The sequence below is a fragment of the Camponotus vicinus genome, unplaced genomic scaffold (genome assembly GCF_025532165.1).
Source record: "Camponotus vicinus isolate PSW18456_S1 unplaced genomic scaffold, iyCamVici1.0 SCAF_11, whole genome shotgun sequence".
Taxonomy (NCBI): Eukaryota; Metazoa; Arthropoda; class Insecta; order Hymenoptera; family Formicidae; genus Camponotus; species Camponotus vicinus.
Window position 1 is genome coordinate 7,460,801 of NW_028141947.1, and position 21,847 is coordinate 7,482,647.

General features: G+C 40.5%; 1 protein-coding gene and 1 pseudogene across 1 annotated transcript; both read left to right on the forward strand.

Moving 5' to 3' along the window:
* The first annotated feature begins 3,558 nt into the window (after positions 1–3,558).
* LOC145962259 (uncharacterized) lies at positions 3,559–4,647 on the forward strand. The gene has a single exon (XM_083083222.1). It carries the CDS (start codon positions 3,559–3,561, stop codon positions 4,645–4,647), a length of 1,089 nt encoding a protein of 362 aa, XP_082939348.1.
* A 9,275-nt stretch (positions 4,648–13,922) lies between these two features.
* Positions 13,923–14,663, forward strand: LOC145962260 (uncharacterized; annotated as a pseudogene).
* The last annotated feature ends 7,184 nt before the right edge of the window (positions 14,664–21,847 follow it).

Sequence of the window (21,847 nt, forward strand, 5' to 3'; positions counted from 1 at the left end):
CAAAGGGACTGCAAATTTTCCTGGAAGCAATGTTAAATTATCATCTTTTTTTCTTGAAGATAGTGGTTTTCCAATAAGTATTAATATGATGCGGCCTTATTCTGGAAAATTACTGGATGAAAGAAAGAGAATATTTAATTACAGGTTAGCAATTAATATGTACTTATTATTAATAGTATTATTATAAGATAATAATTATAATAATGATGATGTATGTGTTACTATACTTAATACGCATTTCATTAATTTTCAGATTATCTAGAGCAAGACGTACAATCGAAAATACTTTTGGAATTTTAAGCTCACGGTGGAGGATCTATAGAAAGCCAATTAATATGCATCCTAAATATGTAAATACGGTTGTTATGGCGACAATATGTCTACATAATTTTATAAAGCTTGAGGAAGATTGTATACCAGAGAAGAATAGAATATACTGTCCTGCCAATTTTGTAGACACAGAAGATAATGCAGGTTATATCATTCCTGGAGAGTGGCGGCGAAATATTCAAAGCGCACTCAGAGATATTGCTCCCACTGCAATGCATCGTGCGACTACAAGCGCATATAAGCAACGGGACCAAGTGGCTGATTATTTCTTGACACCACCTGGTGAAATTGCGTGGCAATTACGAATACGTTAGAAGAGGGTTGCATCACGATGATTTATGATGAACATATGACAGAGAGAGAGAGAGAGATTTTTACGCTTTCTACACACTTTACATATTACATTTTATTGATTTGCATTTTCTGCACTATAAAATCAAAGAAATATCAGAATTACTAAAATATTACAATAGTAAAAACTAGAGAATAATTTTTAGAATTATAATTATTGATGATTTTTTAAATTGATTATATATATTGATTATATATCCATATAAGTACTAATTATTAATATGTACATTTTTAATATATATAAACACACCATTACTTTTGATTTAATTTCTCGCATTAAATTACCGTTATTAACAATATATGTACTTATAAAATACATAGATATATGTACTTATAAAATACATAGATATAGGACAAATTAAATTTATGATATTATTTCAATAATATGCAATGTGTGCCAAATTATGAAAATTGACTGCAAAATATACATTTAATGAGTTTGATTTTTCTCTCTTCATTTATTCAACTACTTGAATTATCTAAATAGAATTAGCTAGAATTAGCATTGTTTCTAAAATCACATTTAGATTTTTAATTGCTCAAATATATTAAATTGCTTTAGATATATTAAAAAACATCAATCTAAAATTTATTTTTATGTAGTATAAAATGTAGAAATCTCATATTTATTGCACAATATTATGATAAATAAAATATTTTTGTTATTATTCTATATCAAAATTCTTATACATAGAATTTCAAGTTGAATGTCATTAAATCTTGATTCTTTCTCTTAAATGTTATTTTATGTGTCACTCTTTATTTCCTTTTTTGCACATGTCAAAATTGTCCATGAAACATTGATCTCCTTCAGCAAATGATTTAAGTATTTCTTCAAAGTTGGGATCGACAAAATATACCTATTCCTTTTGTTTTATAAATTTATTTTGTATTTTCAATATTATAATAAAAAAATACAATAACGTAATATAATAAAATTAATAAAATATAATTACAATGATATGTTTTTCAGGAACTTCATGTAGCATATGAAAAAAAAATTATTAGCAGTCGTGCATTATGGACTCTATGTAACTAAAGATACCATTTAAAGGTGACTATTTCCATTGCACTTTCAATAACCTTAACAGCACACATGTTCGGGGGATACCCACCAGATATTAGAGAATGTTTTACATCCTCTGGATGTCCTCTGGACGTCTTTTGAACATGGTGCTGTTAGGGAATAATAATAAAAATACAATAACATGTAATATAATAATAAAATAAAACTTCATTGTATTTTCACTCATCATCCTTTAAACATCAAATGTTTTTTGCGTCTTTGTCACACTTAAAAATTTTAATTGCTCTTGACTAGATATCGTACATAATACGCAATATTTCCTCTTTTTTCTCTCTGTTTTTATGTTCAGGCATTTTTGTAAGTAAAGACAGTAATAATTGGCAAAAAGACATCTTCTGCTGCTTCTGGCTTTAATGATGACGACAATGAAGCTGTTGGAGAGCTGTTGTACTTGTTCTCTAATAGAGATGTAACCTTACAAATGTCATTTTTTATAATATCTGGTGAGTTTCCTTTTGATTGTCGTTGACCACTTAATTTTTTTTCTATATAATCAGAGGCACTTAATGTTGATGAAGTGTCATTGGAGCAAACCGAAATTGAGTCTAAAAAAATGTGAAGCATTTTAAACGTGTTACACCCCCCGAATGGGTCTCCACCTTGGCGTGGTGGAGGGGCTTATGGTCGCATCCGGACCCACCCGTTTAAGGGGTGGAGCCGGGTGCGAAGAGGGACCCCCCAAGCCAAGGTGTTAATGAAATCGTGCCGACGGCTGCGTGGCGCAGGGGGGCTGCGTCTCGAACGGTTCCCCCGGATACCGGGCGACCTTCGGGGTATTTAGCCAAGCCCCAGCCATTCGCGGCTCTGGTTGGGTGATATCGCGCTTCCGCGGTACTCGTGGGACAAACATGGACATGACAAACAAACATACTAATAAAGACACAACCATGGACAAAGTCCTCTAGGGCGTGGCTTCCTTAGGGAGCGAACGACCGGAGGAATGCAACTCAGGGGAACCCAAAACTCGAGTTAGATATAGCGGAGCTGCAAGAAGACGCTACAAGAAACAGCTTCAGAGGGAGGGAAAGGCTACTAAAGCCCAAATCCCTCCCGCTGAAGCCGATTCTAGTCCTGGGCCCAGTAGCGGTGGAGCCCCGACTGTGGCGCTTAAACGCGCCCGGCCGGGGAATAACACCCCTAGCCCCAACGATACTCGCCAAGGCAAACGACCTAAGATCAATGATCAAAGGTCATATGCCCAAGCGACCAAAGGATTTATCAGATTAGCCCTCATTTCGGAGGGCTTTCCTGATAAGAAGCTAGGAGCCGTGGACTGTGGAGTGATCAGGAAAATGATCAGAGGGCGTATCCTCGAGTTACCCGAGGGTAAAAAGCCCCCACATTCTCCGGCTCCTGGGAGAGAGACGGAGCCTTTGTTTTTGTGTGCGACGACGAGCAGTCGGGGGACTGGCTAAAAAGCCTATCCTCCGAACTGAAGGTGGGGGGAAACTTCCTACGTGTAGTGCCGGTCGACGAGCTGCCTAAATGCTATCGAGTGATGATACACGTGGAGGAGCCAGACTTGTCTTCTGAGGAAGCCTTGAGGCTCCTCGGCAGACAAAACGCAGGATTGGCGACCGGAGATTGGATCGTCACCAGGGGGAGCGTGAGTGGGGATGCCACGAGCACCCACTTCGCCTGTCTGATTGGGGATCAATCTCTAGACGCCCTGAAGTCCTGCAATTTCAGGTCCAACTGCAGTCTTGGACGGGCAACCGTTAGGCTGCTTGAAAAGGAATGCGGCAGGAAGCCTGAATATGTGGAGGGAATACCAGGGGAGACTGCCTAATATGACGGTCTCCACGGTACCCATCACCCAAATTAACTTGCATCACAGTAAAGGCGCCTCGGCTATTTTTGCCAGGAGCACTGCTGCGATGGACACACACCTTGCCATTATCCAGGAGCCTTGGCTCCTGAATAATGCCATCAAAGGTTTGGGCGGCTGTGGAACTATTTTCAGAGCCTGCTCGAACCGCAAACTAAGGACATGTATTGTAGCAAAAGGCCTTAATATCACTTTTCTGCCTCAGCTTAGCAGCGAAGATCTAACTGTCGTCCAGACGAGCATCAACCTGGAGGAGGGGAAGACAATGGACTTACTCATAGGGTCAGCATACATGCCCTATAATTCCTGCGATCCTTCACCTCAGGACAATGTCAAGAACCTGGTTGCCCATGCTGAGGAAGCAGGACTCGAACTCCTCCTGGGTTGTGTTGCTAACTCCCACCATGTTAGTTGGGGGAGCTCAAACATCAACCCGAGAGGGGAGAGCCTACATGACTTCCTGGACAAGGGACTTATCATCTTAAACAGAGGTACGGAACCTACCTTCATGGACGCTAGAAGACAGGAGGTAATCGATATTACTATTTGTACCAAGGGCGTGTCTGAACTGGTAAAAGACTGGAGGGTCTTAGATGAACCTTCAGGATCCGATCACAGGCAGATACGCCTCACCCTTTGCCAGCAACCTACAATCTTGCGGAGGCGAAATCCTAGGAAAACGAATTGGGACGGCTTCAGGCTAGATTTCAAGAATAGATTAACTACCGTTCCGACCAGATTCCATACCAGGGATAACCTGGAAACTGCCGCGGCTTGCTTAAGCAACGCTATCTCGGATGCCTTTGAGGCAAACTGCCCCCTGAAACTTATACGGTCCCAGACCAAAGTCCTCTGGTGGAACAAAGAGCTGTCAAAACTCAGATCCGAGACCAGGAGACTCTTTAACAGGGCAAGAAACTCTTGCTTGTCTTCGCACTGGGAAGCCTTTAGGAACGCCCAACGCAGGTATAGCAAGGAAATAGAAGTAAACGCAGCAGCTGGAGAGAGTTCTGCGCAAGCATCGAGAGCGCTCCAGAGACCTCCAGGCTAAACAGAATACTCAGCTCTGACAATCGCACCCAGTTGGGATGTCTCAAGCGTCCTGACACAGGCTACACAGTCAACCTCACTGAATCCATCGAGCACCGTATGGAGACTCATTTCCCAGGTTTTCGAACGGTTGACAATCTTCCTACCGCCCGTGAGAGACCCAGGGAAGTTTTTAAACCCAGGCATTGGTCACTAGCGGCGAAGATAGTCCATCCCAAAGGTGTTGAATGGGCTATTAAAACCTTCAAGCCCTATAAATCACCTGCACCAGACGGGATTTATCCCGCCTGCCAAGAGGGTTTGAGCCTTTTGATAGGCCCCCTAGTTAAAGTGCTTAGGGCTAGCATAGCCCTTAGACACGTGCCCCTTGTCTGGAGTGGCACCAGAATCACTTTTATACCCAAACCAGAAACGGCCATATCTTGGCCAAAGACTTCAGACCCATTAGCCTTACCTCCTTTGTTTTGAAGACACTGGAGAGACTGATAGACAGCCATATTAGGACATATCCCCTTACTACCCGACCGCTGGCACTTTCTCAAAACGCCTATAGGGCGGGCAGATCTACGGATACTGCCCTTCATCACCTTATGAGCAAGATTGAGACACAACTGGCGACTGGAGGGTATGCCCTAGGATTATTTCTGGATATTGAGGGGGCATTTGATGAGAAGCCTTCATTGGCGCACAGTACAATTGGACACGTTGCAATTGCACACCGTGCTATTAGACACATAAGATTGCGCACCGTTCGATTGGACACGTTACATTTGCCCACCGTTCAATTGGACACAGTTCTTTTGCGCACAGTTCTTTTGCGCACAGTTCTTTTGCGCACCGTTCGATTGGACACGTTACATTTGCCCACCGTTCAATTGGACACAGTTTTTTTGAGCACAGTTCTTTTGCCCACAGTTCTTTTGCGCACATTACTTTTGCCCACAGTTTTATAAACCCATGTGGAATCTCAGTTTGCGTTGCAAAGTACACGCACTGACTGCACCCCCGCCCCCCGCCCCTCCACCCGTCGCAAACCCATGTGGAACCTCCCTTCGCATGAAAAAGTATATGTGCGCAATTGAACTGTGGGCAAAAGTAATGTGCGCAAAAGTAATGTGGACAAAAGTAATGTGGGCAAAAGTAATGTGTCCAATTGAACGGGGCAAAAGAACTGTGCGCAAAAGAACTGTGTCCAATTGAACGGTGGGCAAATGTAACGTGTCCAATCGAACGGTGCGCAATCTTATGTGTCTAATAGCACAGTGTGCAATTGCAACGTGTCTAATTGTACTGTGCGTAAATGAAGGCTTCTCAAGCTAGGCACCCTCGAGGTCCCGGCTAAACAAGTCGTCGGCGTCCCCTTTACCATAGGTAAAAGACTCATCAGAGTTTCTGAAACGGGAACATCTGGTTTTGTGGGGCCAGGTTCAGGGCTGTCGTCAAGCCAAGTTATTGCTGAACCGACCCCTTTCTAAAAGGACGGATGAACTCCTAACTATGAGCAGAAAGAAGCTCAATATCACCATTGGCCTGCTCACAGGCCATGTGGCCCTCAGGGCCCACTTATTCAATCTCGGCCTGTCCGAGCGGAAAGACTGCCGGCTATGCGGCGAAGAAAAAGAGGACAGCATTCACATTCTGTGCTACTGCCCCGCACTTGCTCTCAGGAGATACACACTCTGGGGTCACATGTTCATTGAACCCAGTGCATTACAAAACGTGAGGGTGGGCAATCTACATAATCTTCTTGTAAGGGCCAAATTGGATCGCCACTTATAACCTCAGACAACCACGGGGTTACAGAAGATCTTTTAGATCTAGGTGACATCAGGGACTGATCTAGCCCCACCCGTTCTTATTACTACTACTACTACTACTAAACGTGTTACAAACCTGTGTGTGTACATACATATCATAATTCGCGCTAAATAATATTGTAAAGTAAAGAAATTACTTAAGATGTGTCGGATTTGTATTATTTGTAAAAGACTGCTCAACCGTAATAGACGTAGGAAATATGTTCATTTGTTTTCTATTATTTGAGCCTATTTTAAATATATTTCTTTCTGAATCTCTCTCTACATTGTCATTTGAAGATTGTTGGCATGAAGTAGATGCGATTGTTGAAAAAGTTTTTTCTGCCATGTGAATCAAAGTTTCTATAATATAAAATTGAAAATTATTAAAAAATTAAAGTGGTTAAGAAGGCATGGAGAGCTAAAAGTACAAGGTTAAGATGGTAACAGTTATATATTAATAAATCATAAAAAGTTTACAAAACTTCAATAAGATACATATAAGCGAAAATAAAGATTGGGACGCAAAATATCGATTAAAAAACATATACGTGAAATAAATTAGAGCGGACGTTTCAGCTTATTTTTAAGCCATCTTCAGCGCAAAAACGTATGGGTGAAATAGGGAATTCGATTAAAAAAGTTCGCAAGGAGAGGATAAATAATTTATAATTTATATGTTCGGGGGAAAGCGACTTTGAACAATGCGGATTAGTTTAAGTCGGCTCACGATTATTCTCCAATTGAAGGGGTTATCTCTAGTTTGGGTTAATAGGCCCAAAATTGAGCGTGAACCAAAAGGAAGACTGTAAAAAATTATAAGGCAGTAAAAAATATATGATTGAGAGTTCATTTAAATAATGGTTAAAAATAAAAATAAAGATATATGGAAAAACCGATTCGACAGGATGAGAGATTACTTACAATGCCATGATTATATTAAAGAATCAGTGAGTCGTTAAAAAGTTGAACAAAAAAGCCGTAGATAAAGAATTATTAAAAATTCAGTGCAAGTTTTCTTTAACAAAGATAAATATAAATGGTACAAGTAACGAGTGATTTCGAAATTTATAAGTTTCTGTGTGTGACCCTCAGACATTAGGAAGTTTGTTTATTAATTCGTTGTATATGTCCGGAAAGCAATCGGTGTCAGTTTGTAAATTTAATCCGTTATGTTGTCGTTCAATGTAAATCATTTCAGAGATAAGCCTTTTATTATAACCTGTTTCTTTATCCAATATTTTAACCTCATCCCATTTAAAATCATGATTGAAATTCAACCTATGCTCAGTAATGACAGATTTATTAGTAGTCAATTTATTAATCTGTTTCTTATGTTCATTGATCCTTGTGATTAATTTCCTACCTGTCTGCCCAACATAGGAAGCATCACAATTATCGCATTCAATTTTATAAACGATATTAGTATTCAAGGTTTTCGGGACATCTTTATGAGCCTTAATAATTTAGTTAAGTTTGTTGAGACTATAGTAAGACAAAGTAGTATTGGTATCTTTTAAGATGTGTTTAAAATTGTCAGTCAATGTAGGTAAAAAAGGAACTGTAAAATAGGTAGATGTTTCTTTTTCAGTTAATGAGTTATTAGATTTCCGTAAATGATAAAGTAATCTGTGATTAATAGTATTAAAAATAAATTTCAAAGGATATCCATTATTAAGTAAAATCTCTATGATGTGTATGATGTTCTTACGATGAAATTTGGGATGCGACAACAAGAAGGCTCTGTCAAGTAGACCAATAATTGTACCTCTTTTTTGACAGTCGGGGTGTTATGACAAAAAGTTCAAATATCTACTGGAGAATGTTGGTTTATGGTACCAATCAAAATGTAATTTATTGTTTTCAGACATGATAGTGATCTCCAAGAAATTGAGCGACTTATTATCCTCAACCTCAAGTGTGAACTGTAATCTCTGATTAAAAGAATTAAAAACAGTTAATAAATAATCTGTTAGGTTAGATGGACAAGCCGTGATAATATCGTCAACAAATCTATAATAAAATGGAGGTGTAAAACTAATCGTATTTAAGGCTTTCTTTTCAATGTCCTGCATCACTATATCCGCTATGATTGGTGAAAGGGGGGACCCCATGGGAGTGCCAAACACTTGTCTGTAAACAATGTTATTGAATGTGAAGAAAGTAGAATCCAAAACGAATTTTACTGCTAATAAAAATTCAGACTTAGGAAGACTTGTGTTATTTTCAATATAATTCCATCTGTTAGTAACACTCTCCATGGCGAGTTCAATCGGAATATTAGTGAAAATGAACATTTTTCAACTTATTGGTCAATTCGAAACTGTTTTCAATAAAACTATGCGCCTTAGGGAAACTCTTGAACATGATCTTGTGTAAGAATACTGCTAACTGGTAAAGTGGGCTATTCACTGATGAAACAATGAGTCTAAACGGAAAATTCAGTTTATGAACTTTCGGTAAGCCATAAGCTCGTGGAAAAGTGCCTTCACTGAAAGATAAAGAACGGTAAGCTGTTAACGTGATGTACCGGTTGTTTTTCCACCTGGTGAGAAGCTTCCGTAAATTCAAGATCAATTTATTAATGGGATTCTTTTTTATAACTGTATATGTTTCTTTATCAATAAGAAGCTGTTCAATTTCATGAATATATTTTTAATCGAATTCCCTATTTCACCCATACGTTTTTGCGCTGAAGATGGCTTAAAAATAAGCTGAAACGTCCGCTCTAATTTATTTCACGTATATGTTTTTTAATCGATATTTTGCGTCCCAATCTTTATTTTCGCTTATATGTATCTTATTGAAGTTTTGTAAACTTTTTATGATTTATTAATATATATTACTGTTACCATCTTAACCTTGTACTTTTAGCTCTCTATGCCTTCTTAACCACTTTAATTTTTAAATTGAAGGGAGCTTTGATACCTTTTTATGAAAATTATTAATATACTAATAGAAGCACTTCTCATTTTACATGAATATTAGTTAATGTTTTACATACTTTTGAAGATTGGAAAATTTTGTCTGCGGAAGTACGTTTTTGGTGTGCACATTGGATATTGTTCTAAAAGAAGTAGAGAAACTGCCTATATTATACAAAAAGTGCTAAGAGAAATATAAAAAAAGAGTACATACATATATATATATATATATCTTTATATATATAATATATACAATTTTATTTTTATTACCTTCTTCTTTTAACATAGTTCTAAAAATGTCATATTTTCGAAAAATTCGGAAGTTTTCCTTTTTGAAGCGCCACTTCCAGTGATTGTTTTACTTTGTCTATGTTTTTTTTTCACGCGTATATCGTTCTCTTAATCTTACCCATCTAAATTGACATTCTTTCGCTAGAAATAAAAAGTGACTTTAAAGCCAGCGGCACATGCAATTTTTCATGTTAGATCACATGCAATCTTGTCTTACTAATTCGTATGCAATCTAGCATGAAAGATTGCACCATGTACTGCTGGCTTAAAAATTTAGAAAAATAAAACAAATTTTAAAAAATATTATCAACCTGTCATGTTTAATTTCATTCCTATTTCTGTCCAGGCATTTTGCTTTTTAATATAGTCTTTGAAATCAGTTAATTCCTTATTATATAAATAAGGATGATCTCTTACTAAAGAGATGAGTAAAGCATCTCCATCTGTTTCATTTTGATCTATTTCATTTTCATTCTCATATAGATTCTCTACTTCACAGGAATTTTCATCTTCATGATATTGAGAATAGAAAGAATATGAATTATGATCCATTTCGATATCCTATGAATATAAAATACTCATATATAATAATTGTATATAATATAATTAAATAAAAATATAAAAATATATATCTATAATATATAAAATATATATGTATAAAATCTACACCTTGTAGCATTAACCAATATTTCTTCTTCTTTGGATTCTGTGAGCAACCTGCGATCGATACTTCGATCGAACCAATAAATCGACAAGAAGCTCGGGAATTATGATACGGCAGGCGGCGCTTCTGCGCGTATAGAGCGTGTACGATTTTACTAAACTTGTAATTTTACTTCCTTCGCGATCTATCCGTCGCTTCGATCGGACAGTCAGTCAGTCGCATCAGCTTGAAACAGCCGCACGCAGTTTCTCTACTTTTTATTCAAATAGAATAATTATCATTATAGAATAAATCTATCTTTCACTGTTATAAGTAGCAGATTTTATTCGCCCTGATTCCTATCAGGTTATGGGCCCAGAGCTCTCAGTGCACTGCGCGAATGTTTAGAGTCAGTGAAGGAAAGGACAAAAGACGTGATAAAAATGGCTACGGCCGCTAGTTTCGCGAACATAGAGAAATTAACGGAAAACAACTACGAACTATGGAAGGTCCAGATGAAAAGTGTACTGATATTTAACGACCTATGGCAGTACGTTGACAGCACGGAAATAAAGCCAGCAGGAAATCCACAAGAATGGGTGAAGAAAGACTCGAAGGCACTGGCATTAATAAATTTGAGGATCACATGGCTAGCTCAATCATGTTAAGAAAGCCACGACATCGAAGGGAGCATGGGACAGCTTGAAAGCAGTATTTGAATCTCGAGGGCCAGTGAGGAAGGCAGTCTTATACAAGCAATTGCTGAGGATGGAGAAAAAGCCGGACATCACCATGACGCAGTATGTAACCGACTTTACACGGAAAGCGGAGCAGCTTGCAGAAATGGGTATCGAAATACCAAATGAGCTATTATCAATTATGTTATTAGGTTCTCTACCGCCCGAATACGAAAACTTTAGTGTAGCTATCGAGTCACGCAACGAAATACCAACGCTTGAAAATTTAAAATTAAAACTTATCGAGGAAGAAGCGAGACAAAGTGACCGTGTTACCAAAACAAACGAGAATAATAGCGATGCATTATTGACAAAAGGACGTTCCGAACGCTCGAAACGTTCGTATCCAAAACCGAAAGATAGTCTTACGAAAGCGAGTACACATAAATTCGCAGGGAAATGTTATAATTGCGGCAAAAACGGGCATATAAGTAGGAATTGTAGAGCGAAACCAAAGCGCAGCGAATCAAACGAAGTTAGCGATGCGATGACCGCGATTGCGTGCAATGCCGAAATTATTAATAAATCAAGAGATTGGTATCTTGATAGCGGGGCGACTAAACATATGAGCAATGACGAGCGAATATTTACCATACTGAAAGACAATAAAGATTTAAAAGTATACACAGCCGCGGAATACGTTGCAAAATCAATCGGTCGAGGTGATATAAAATTAAATGTAAAGATAAATAGATACGTAACAAATTCTGTTAAATTGAAAGATGCGTTACATGTACCGGAATTGCGTAATAATCTCTTGGTGTCGAGCGTTACAGATAACGGTTATTCTGTCATATTTAAAGGCCCATATTCTGAATCCTCTTTTATCGATAAAAGTGCCTCTAAAAGTGGCATATAAGCCTTCTGATTGGCTACAGGCCGCTTTTAGGAGCACTTTTATCGATAAAAGAGGATTCAGAATATGGGCCAAAGGGAATAGGGCGACCGTCAATCGAGAAGATGGTTCGGTAGTTCTCACGGCGACCAAACGCGATCAGTTATATGTAATTAACGAGAAGAAGGAACACGCGGCGTTCGTGGATAAAAAGAGCGAAACAGATTTATTAAAATGGCATCAAAAATACGGGCATCTAAATATAAACGATTTAAAAATGATGAAAAATAAAGATATGGTTCTTGGCATGAATTTTGTATCAAAAACGAAGGAAATGAGCTGCGAGATATGCGCGAAATGCAAAATTCATGTTCAACCTTTTAAACCGTCATCTAATCGTGAGAAAAATTTGTTAGGATTAGTGCATTCCGATATTTGTGGACCAATCAACGTAGAATCGATCGGTGGAGCAAGATATTTTGTAACTTTCATAGATGACAGTTCTAGATACACGACAATCGCAATGCTTCGTAATCGGTCGGATGTCCTTCAAGCGTTCAAGGATTACAAACGAAGAGTAGAAAATCAGACTGGTCAACGGATTAAGAAACTTCGAACAGACAATGGAAAGGAATATTTGTCGAAGAATTTTAAAGATTTCCTCAGAGAAGAAGGGGTTCAGCATCAACTAAGTGTTGAATACACACCCCAACAAAACGGAGTGGCAGAACGAGCCAATCGCATATTAGTTGAAATGGCCAGATGTATAATGCTACAAGCGAATCTTCCCGATTCATTATGGGCAGAAGCGATGAATACGGCGACATTTTTAAGAAACAGATGTGCAACGAAATGTCTCGATGGAGTCACGCCATTCGAAGTATGGATGCAACAAAAACCATAAGTAGGTTACTTTAGAACTATTAGCAGCAAAACGATAGCGCTTAATAAAAGGCAAAGAGGAAAAAAGTTTAAATCAAAAGGCGACGAATACTTGTTAGTAGGCTACTCGGAAGAATCGAAAGCATATCGGCTATGGAAACCGGGAACGAAAACTGTCATCAAGGCACGCGATATGAAATTTTTTGAAAGGATCGAGCCTCCTCAGGAATTCTTATCGAGAGGAATTTTTACAATGCCTGACAAAATTATAGAGACAACAAACGAAGAATGCCCGGAACAGCACGATGGAAAAACTGAAGACAAAAGCAAAGAAGACACGGAAGACGAGAAAAATGATGATTCGTCAGAAGATCAGGTATATGAAGAGGATAATGAGCAACGGCACACACGAGGACCGGGACGCCCCAAAATTATAAGAACTGGTAGACCAGGCAGACCGCGAAAAGCCTATCATCGCAGTGATGAATATTATTCAGAACCAAAGTCCGTACCACCAATGTTGAAACAAGATGATAAAGAAGAATGACTAACCGCCATGAGGAAGGAGTACGACGCGTTGCAAGAAAATAAAACGTGGACTCTCGTACCTAGACCAACCAATAAGAAGATTTTGACGAACCGATGGGTATTCAAGGTCAAAACCAATCGAGATGGTAAAATTGAGAAATATAAGGCGAGACTAGTTGCTCGGGGACACACACAAAAATTAGGAATAGACTATGAAGAAGTTTTTGCTCCCGTAGCAAGATATGAAACTATTCGGACACTACTCGCTGCATCTGTAAACGAAGGAATGCACGTGCATCAAATGGATGTGGTTTCAGCATACGTGCAAGGAGAGTTGAACGAAGAAATATATATGGAGCAACCCGAAATGTTTGTTAAGCACGGATGCGAAGAAAAGGTGTGCAAACTTCTCAGACCTTTGTACGGTCTAAAGCAATCAGGTCGAGAATGATACAAGAAACTCGATAGTTATATTACAGAAATCGGTGGTAAACGTACATCGGCGGACCCATGTGTTTACGTGTATGGCGAAAATGAAGAACGAATAATTGTCATCATTTACGTTGACGATATTATCTTGACCTCGAAGAAACTCGACAAACTTGAGCTCATTAAAATGAAAATGAAATCAACGTTCAAGATGGTGGATCTTGGTCTAATAAGCAATATTCTCGGAATTAACGTGCTACGAGAAGGCAACACTGGAAAAATGCGCCTTTCACAAAAAGGTTACGTCGAAGACTTACTTGCAAGATTTAATATGGAACAAGCAAAAGCAGTGTCAACACCAATCGAATCGAACTTAAAAATTACCAAAGATATGAGTCCGATGACGGAAACTGAAAAACTCGAAATGGAAGATCGACCATATAGAGAATTAATAGGCGGGCTAATCTATCTGGCAAATGCTACGCGTGCTGATATAGCATTTGCAGCCAGTACCTTGAGCCGTTTTTGTGCAAATCCTGGGAAGGAGCATTGGCTCATTGCGAAGAGAGTACTGAGATACTTAAAGGCAACTTCTCACTACGGAATCACGTATACTCAAGATGGAGAATGTTTGAATGCCTACTCCGACTCAGACTGGGCAGGAGATGTCGATGACCGTAAATCGTGCTCAGGCAACGTTCTAATGTTATCCGGAGGTCCGATTAGTTGGAAGTCAAAAAAACAAGCATCTGTAGCTTTGTCAACCATGGAAGCAGAATATGCAGCACTCTCTGAAGTCTCACGAGAAATAGTTTATATCAAAAGACTTTTAGTTCATATGGGTTTTGAAAAATATGTAATATCTCCGATTAATGTATTTTGTGATGATCAAAGTGCAATAGAATTGTCGAAGAATGCCGTCTTTCATAAACGGAGTAAGCACATTGAGTAAGCATATTAATTTCCACTTCACTCGCGAATTAGTTGAAAAAAGGGAAATAGCAATTTATTATTTACAAACAAACTTGATGCTCGCTGATATTTTGACAAAATCGTTAACTAAGTGCAAACACAATAAGTGTGTGGAAATGTTAAATTTGAATTGATTTCTGCTTATTCCCAGAGCTCTTATCGATAGAGGGGGTGTGAGCAACCTGCGATCGATACTTCGATCGAACCAATAAATCGACAAAAATCTCGGGAATTATGATACGGCAGGCGGCGCTTCTGCGCGTATAGAGCGTGTACGATTTTACTAAACTTGTAATTTTACTTCCTTCGCGATCTATCCGTCGCTTCGATCGGACAGTCAGTCAGTCGCATCAGATTGAAACAGCCGCACGCAGTTTCTCTACTTTTTGTTCAAATAGAATAATTATCATTATAGAATAAATCTATCTTTCACTGTTATAAGTAGCAGATTTTATTCGCCCTGATTCCTATCAGATTCAAGTAGCACCAAATGTATGATAACACCAAACCAAATGTATTATATATAATGAATATTGACGTGTCTTCAATCTATTTTTTTCAGGTTATGTGACATCAATAAACGAGAGAAAATAGGTTAGGGAATTGAACACATGGAGGTTTCTTAACGCAACATCTGCTTGCATAACGCATAAGAATTCGTTCTTACGAATTTTTCGACCCCTTATGCATTATGCTTTATGCACTATGCAAGATTCATAGAAGGAGAAGTGGGGATAGAAATGAAGGACTCTGATTGGTTGATTCTCTTATGCGTTATGCGTTATGCAAAAGTCTGTGCTCTGGCCTATAATTTCGGAGCCCCCGCGTAGGATAGTTGAGTCCAATACATGCTTTGCCAGTCAAGATGGACTTTCGGCCATCTTGTGGAGACCGGAAGCATGTAGTAATATAATATGCCGCCTAGAGAATCGTGTAGATAGTTTCGTTACGATTCGATTTGGGGATTTTCTAGTAACTTCTTGCTACATTTCCCCCAATGCGCAAATTAATGATTTCTTAAATTTTCTGGACAATTTAAATGATGCTGTTAGTGTGGCAACCATTCCCCTCCTCGTATGCGGGGATTTTAATGCGCGGTCAGTGCTCTGGGGCTCCCTAAACACTGATAGAAGAGGAGAGCTAATCGAAAGATGGGCAGCGGCCCTTGATCTCAGATTGCTTAACACGGGCAGGTCATACACCTGCATTCGACCACAGGGGTGCTCGATGGTAGATCTTTCGTGGGCTACCCCGAGTCTTTTGGATTATGTTTATTACTGGTCGATCCTGGAGAATACGGAGACTCTTTCCGACCACCAGTATATTGAAATTAAGCTTTGAAATTATAATATAACTAGAAATAGTAATTCCTCCATCAGAAAGAGATGGAATTTCAAGAAATTAGATGACGAGCTTTTTTCTCAGGCTTTGGAGTTTTTGTCCAGCTCTGGGATTCCGGAAGAGTAGGACAAGGACCCCGAAAAATATGCGGAATGGATGGGCAATACTATGTGTAATGCCTGTAACATAGCTGCCCCAATAGTCTCATCTAGTAACAAAAAGAGACAAGTATACTGGTGGTCGGAGGAGATTTCCGGCTTAAGGAAGGTGGCGATTCGGTCTAGAAGGCAATGGACTAAAAGCAAGTGCAGAGGTGGTCCTGATGTCGCTAATAGAAGAAGAGAATATACCTCCGCTAAAACTTTCTCCGCATCGCTATTAAGAAGGCCAAAAACGCGTCTTGGTGGGAGTTGATAGCTACCATAGATAGAGATCCTTGGGCACTACCATATAAGCTTGTTATGGGAAAACTACGGAAATCCAGTCCCGCGCTGTCTAAAACTCTAGAGGAAAATAAACTCAATAGTTTATTGGGAAATATGTAGTTTATTGGGAAAATAAACTCAATACTCTCTTTTTCCGAGGAGCGTAACTTCTTCCTTCGTTCCGTTAATTCCTCCAATAACATGGGAGGACGAGATGGATGTTAGTCTAGGGGAAATAATACGTCTTGTTAAAAGGCGTCCAATTAGAAATGCGGCTCCCGGCCCCGACAATTTGAAAGCGTCTGTATGGAAGAAGGCCCCGTATAGTATTCTGGGCCATATCGCGAGGCTTTTTACAGCATGTTTGAGAGAGGGGGTCTTTCTAGGGCCGTGGAAGAGGGCGATTTTGATCTTCATTCCCAAGGGGCCGGGGGGCGTGTCGGGGGAGATTAAGGCTCGCCCGATATGCCTCCTGGATGAACTGGGAAAGACCTTCGAGAGAGTTATCGCTGAGAGAATCAACAAATAACTAGATGACAACGAGCAGTTTTCCTTGTCCGGTAATCAATATGGTTTCCGCAAATACAGGTTCATGGTTGACCATGGCTCTCCTTAAAGTCCAGGAATATACGCGGTCGGCAACGAGGGAGGGTGGCTTCGCGATAGCGGTTGGGCTCGATATCGCGAATGCTTTTAACTCCGTTCTGTGGGATGTAATATTGGCTGCTTTGGAGGGGAAAAAAATCCCTAGTTACCTTCGCAAAGGTATTTCGAGTTACTTGTCGTGTCGGGCGATAACTTATAGAGATGACAGGGATTACGTGGTCGAGTGCAGCGTTTTTGCGGGCGTTCCGCAGGGGTCGGTCCTTGGACCACTTCTGTGGAACGTTGCGTTCGACTCAGTGCTTCGGCTGAAGGTTGAGGAGGGATGTCATACGGTATGTTATGCTGATGACACCCTCCTCGTCTCGGTATCCGATAGTCTCTTTGAGGCTATTATAAAGATAAATACCCAGATCGCGAGAGTCGTTCGGCATATAGATAAGCTTGGATTGAGGGTAGCTGAGGCCAAAACGGAGGCCATATTGTTTTGCAGAAAGAAACCGAAAGCTATGCCTACGATAAGAGTCAGGAGTACCAACATACATGTTGGTGACTCTATGAAATATCTGGGGATAATTGTGGATAGCACATGGAATTTTAGGACCCACTTCGAATATGTAGGAAACAAGATCGCGAGAGTTTCTAGAGCGCTGAACAGGATAATGCCGAACCTGAGAGGTCCCGGAGAACGGAAGCGGCAATTATATGCCAAAGTTCTCACTTCCGTGGCCATGTATGCGTCGCCGGTCTGGGGTGACAGATTTTCGAGCTCTCCGGATAGGGTGTTGCGTTCGTGGCATCGTTTCCAACGTACGATCGCGATCCGCGTTATTGCAGCATACAGAACGGTCTCGTACGATGCGGCTGCACTGCTTGCCAGAATGCCTCCCTGGACGCTGGAGGCTACCATGAGAGGCAGAATTTTCAGCCGAAGTTAGTGAGCACAAACGATGCGGTACATACGACCGCAAAGTCGATTCGGAGATACGCGACGGAGAGGCGCTCTTGATGGTTAGGCAGTGGAATATCCAGCTGTGTAGGCCTGGAATCTGGGGACACAGGACGGCCATAAGGCCAAAATTGCGTAAGTTGCTCGATCGGAATTTCGGGGAGATCAATTATTATAGCGCGCAACTACTAATGGGTCACGGTAGTTTCGGCCACTTTCTATGGAGGATAGGAAAGAGGGAAACCACGACATGTTTACACTGTTCCCAGGCAGATGATACGTTAGAACACACGCTAACTGATTGTCCCTCTTGGGGGAATTTTAGAACGGACTTGAGGTATAATTTAGGCCTTAATCTTGAAGAAAATTTAACGTTAGACATCGTTTTTTCCAAGATAATCGTAAAAGAGAACATTGGACGGTCTTTTCTAGATTCGCGTTTAACGTAATCAAGACGAAAGAGGAGGAAGAGAGACGTAGAGAGAGGAAAAATCTCTCCTTCTTCCTTATAGCTTAACCAGCTAGGGTTATTTTTCCACTAGCTAGGATTAATTTTTCCCCCTTTTACCCCTATATCCTTCCTTTTCCTTATCATTTCCCTAGATTCCCCAGACACTAGAGTAATAACCCGTCATGATGGAGATGGGATGGAGTGTTCCGCTCTCTCTTTCTTCATACACGGCGGGCAGGGCATTCTAGTATTGCAGCGTGGCGCCAGAATGTTCCTTTAGTAACTTTTGCTGACCAAGATTTGCCAAACTTGGTCTACCCATAAACATAGCAAATTTATGTAGATGCGCAGATGCAGACGGCTCCCTGGAAGTTAAGCGCAAGCGGTTCCCAGGGAGCCGTTGAAACGTTGGAATGCCACCGGTGAGGTTTAGCGGGTAGTCAGTTCTGGGTGGATGCATCCAAATTGGAGTCCCGCACTACCCGGATCCCCCCCTTAAGGGGTAAAGGGTGTCCGTAAAGATTGGGATTCCTCATCGATAAAAAATAGTTAAGCTCTGAAGATGTTGTTCCATTATAACATATTACAGTGTAACATTAATCATTGCTGGAATGCCCATCATTTACTCCAACACTACAGGGCGGAGAAGAAAATTTCGTTTGCCATTATTAGTGAACCCATCTGCATACTCAAAGAGAATTGGGCCAGCAGTATTGATGGATTAGCGGCAATTCATTGGAGACCCGCGCTGCTGAGATCCCGATGCCGCGTAATTGCATCGGGTAAAGGATTTGTGGCAATTAGCGCTGACAGGATAGTTATATTCTTCTGCTATGTATCCGCGAATACGGGCCTCTCCGCCCTCAAAGCGTCGCTCAGGGACTTGAAATTAATAAATTGAGATCTGATAATTTTATCACTGTATGTGGGGACTTTAACGCCAAGTCCGTGGCCTGGAGCTCATCCTACACATGTCCGAGAGGAGCGTGTCTCGAAGAATGGGCGGTAGTTAACGGCCTTATACTGGTTAACGAGGGTAAAACACCCACCTGTGTCAGAGCGCAGGGTGAATCTGTTATCGATACTACCTGAGCTACTGCCAATTTGATACGGCAGATACATGATTGGAAGGTCAATGAAGAGGCTATGACCTCCTCAGACCACAACTATAGAGTTCATCCTTGGTAACAAGTCGTATAATAGGACCATCGCAAATAGAATGAATGCGAATAAATTAGCTTCCCCCAGATGGGTTTGCAAGAACGTTGACACAGAACATTTTGAAGAAGTGATCAAATGGTACTCCGCATGTTACAAGGACACGAGTATGCTCGAACAATCTGCTGCATGGATTAGGAGGGTAATGACGGATGCTTCAGACATAGTCATGAAACGAATAGTCAAACGCTCTGGACGTAAACAGGCATCATGGTGGAACGAGAATATTGAAGAGGCCGGAAAATTGCCATACAATCAAGAAGGAAGCTGATGAGAGCGCATAGGAAAAAGTATAATTTCAACTCGGACGAAATCAGAGAGCTGGCGGATATTTATAAATCCAACAAGAAGGCTTTGTCAAAGATGATCTATAAGGCTAAAGAGGATTCATGGTTGGTTCTAATCGCTACGATAGAAGGGGATCCCTGGGGCATCCCCTACAAACTCGTAATGGACAAGCTTAGAACGCCCACGCCGGGACTCACGGAAGTACTTATCCAATCTCAAGTGAATAAATTAATATCGGATCTCTTTCCGAGACATGTGGAGAAAGCACCAGTCCCTGCACTCTCTTTGGAAACATGGAAAGAGGAATGGGATGTCTCGGAAGCTGAAGTCTACGGCATCCTCAGAAGAAGTCCGGCCACTACTAAGGCCCCCGGTCCGGATGGAATCCTCAATAAAATGTGGAAGAAAATACCAAACGAAATGATTGGTATTATTGCTCGCACTTTCACGGAATGCCTTAGAAAAGGAGAGTTTCCTCGTGACTGGAAGGCGACCAACCTGGTACTGATCCCTAAAGGTGGTGATAACAACCAGCTCATTCCAAAATCGAGACCTATATGCCTCTTGGATGAAATTGGTAAATTACTCGAACGACTTATCGTCAGTAGGATCGACGACTGGATGGAGTCCAGGTATAACGATGGCTTTTCGGTTTTGTGTGGCAACCAGTTTGGGTTTAGGCGAAACAGATTCACAGTAGATGCGCTAATTAAAGTCAGAACTTTCGTCGAAAATAAAGTTAAACAGGGAAAGGTGGTCATGGCAGTCAGCCTTGACATTAAGAACGCATTTAATAGTATTCCGTGGCAATCTATCAGAAAAGCCTTAGAGAGGACGACGTTCCCAATGTATCTGAGGAGGATTCTGCATAACTATCGGATAGGAAAATTAGTTATATCGATCAAAAAGGCAACCTCCGAAACTACCCGGTTACCGCGGGTGTACCACAAGGATCTGTCCTCGGTTCTCTTCTTTGGAATGTGGTATACGACGTCGTTTTGCGGCTAGATAGGGAGGCAGACTCTGAAGTTATCTGCTACGCGGACGATACGTTGGTCCTGACAGCTGGCAACTCGTATAAGAAAGTTCGAGTTTAGACATGTATGATGGTCGAGCAAACCTTGGAAATCGTTCGCGACCTTCAGCTTCAAATGGCCCAGAGAAATCAGAGATAGTCGCCTTCTTTAATCGCACGGGTAGGCCTCCCCGTGGAGCCGCGATAAATATTAACGGCGTCGAGATTTCGATGAAACCGTGGCTTAAGTATCTGGGGATAATTCTGGATAGTAAACTTAATTTTGTGGACCACTTCGGGTATCTTCAACAGAAGATGAACAAAGTTAACCGGGCGCTTTTTAGATTGCTTCCAAATCTAAGGGGACCACACGAATCCAGAAGAAGGCTGTACATCATACAGTCCATTGTCATGTATGTGGCCCCGGTTTGGCATGATAAGTTGATGAAGTCGGCTGTATCCCAGAGTATCCTTTGTATTTTATTGTAAATAAAGTGCAGCTGTGCGTGTACTTTGGAACGCAAAGTGGGCAATTTCGAGGTTAATCATGGCAGATCATATACAGTCTAGCATAACCAAACTAAATGGTGAAAACTACCAAGTATGGAAATTTAAAATGGAACTCCTTATCAGAGAAGAATTATGGGATCAAGTTAATTCGACGGCGCCAATGACGCTACACAGGCTGCAGCATGGAAGAAGAGAGATGATATGGCGATCCACGATAGGTTTGCTTGTAGAAGATTCACAGCTTATACATATTCGTAAGGCAGAAACAGCAAAGCAGGTATGGGACTCTCTTAAGTATTATCATGAGAAATCTACTATAACCAGTAAAGTATATCTGCTGAGACAAATCTGTAATTTAAAGTTA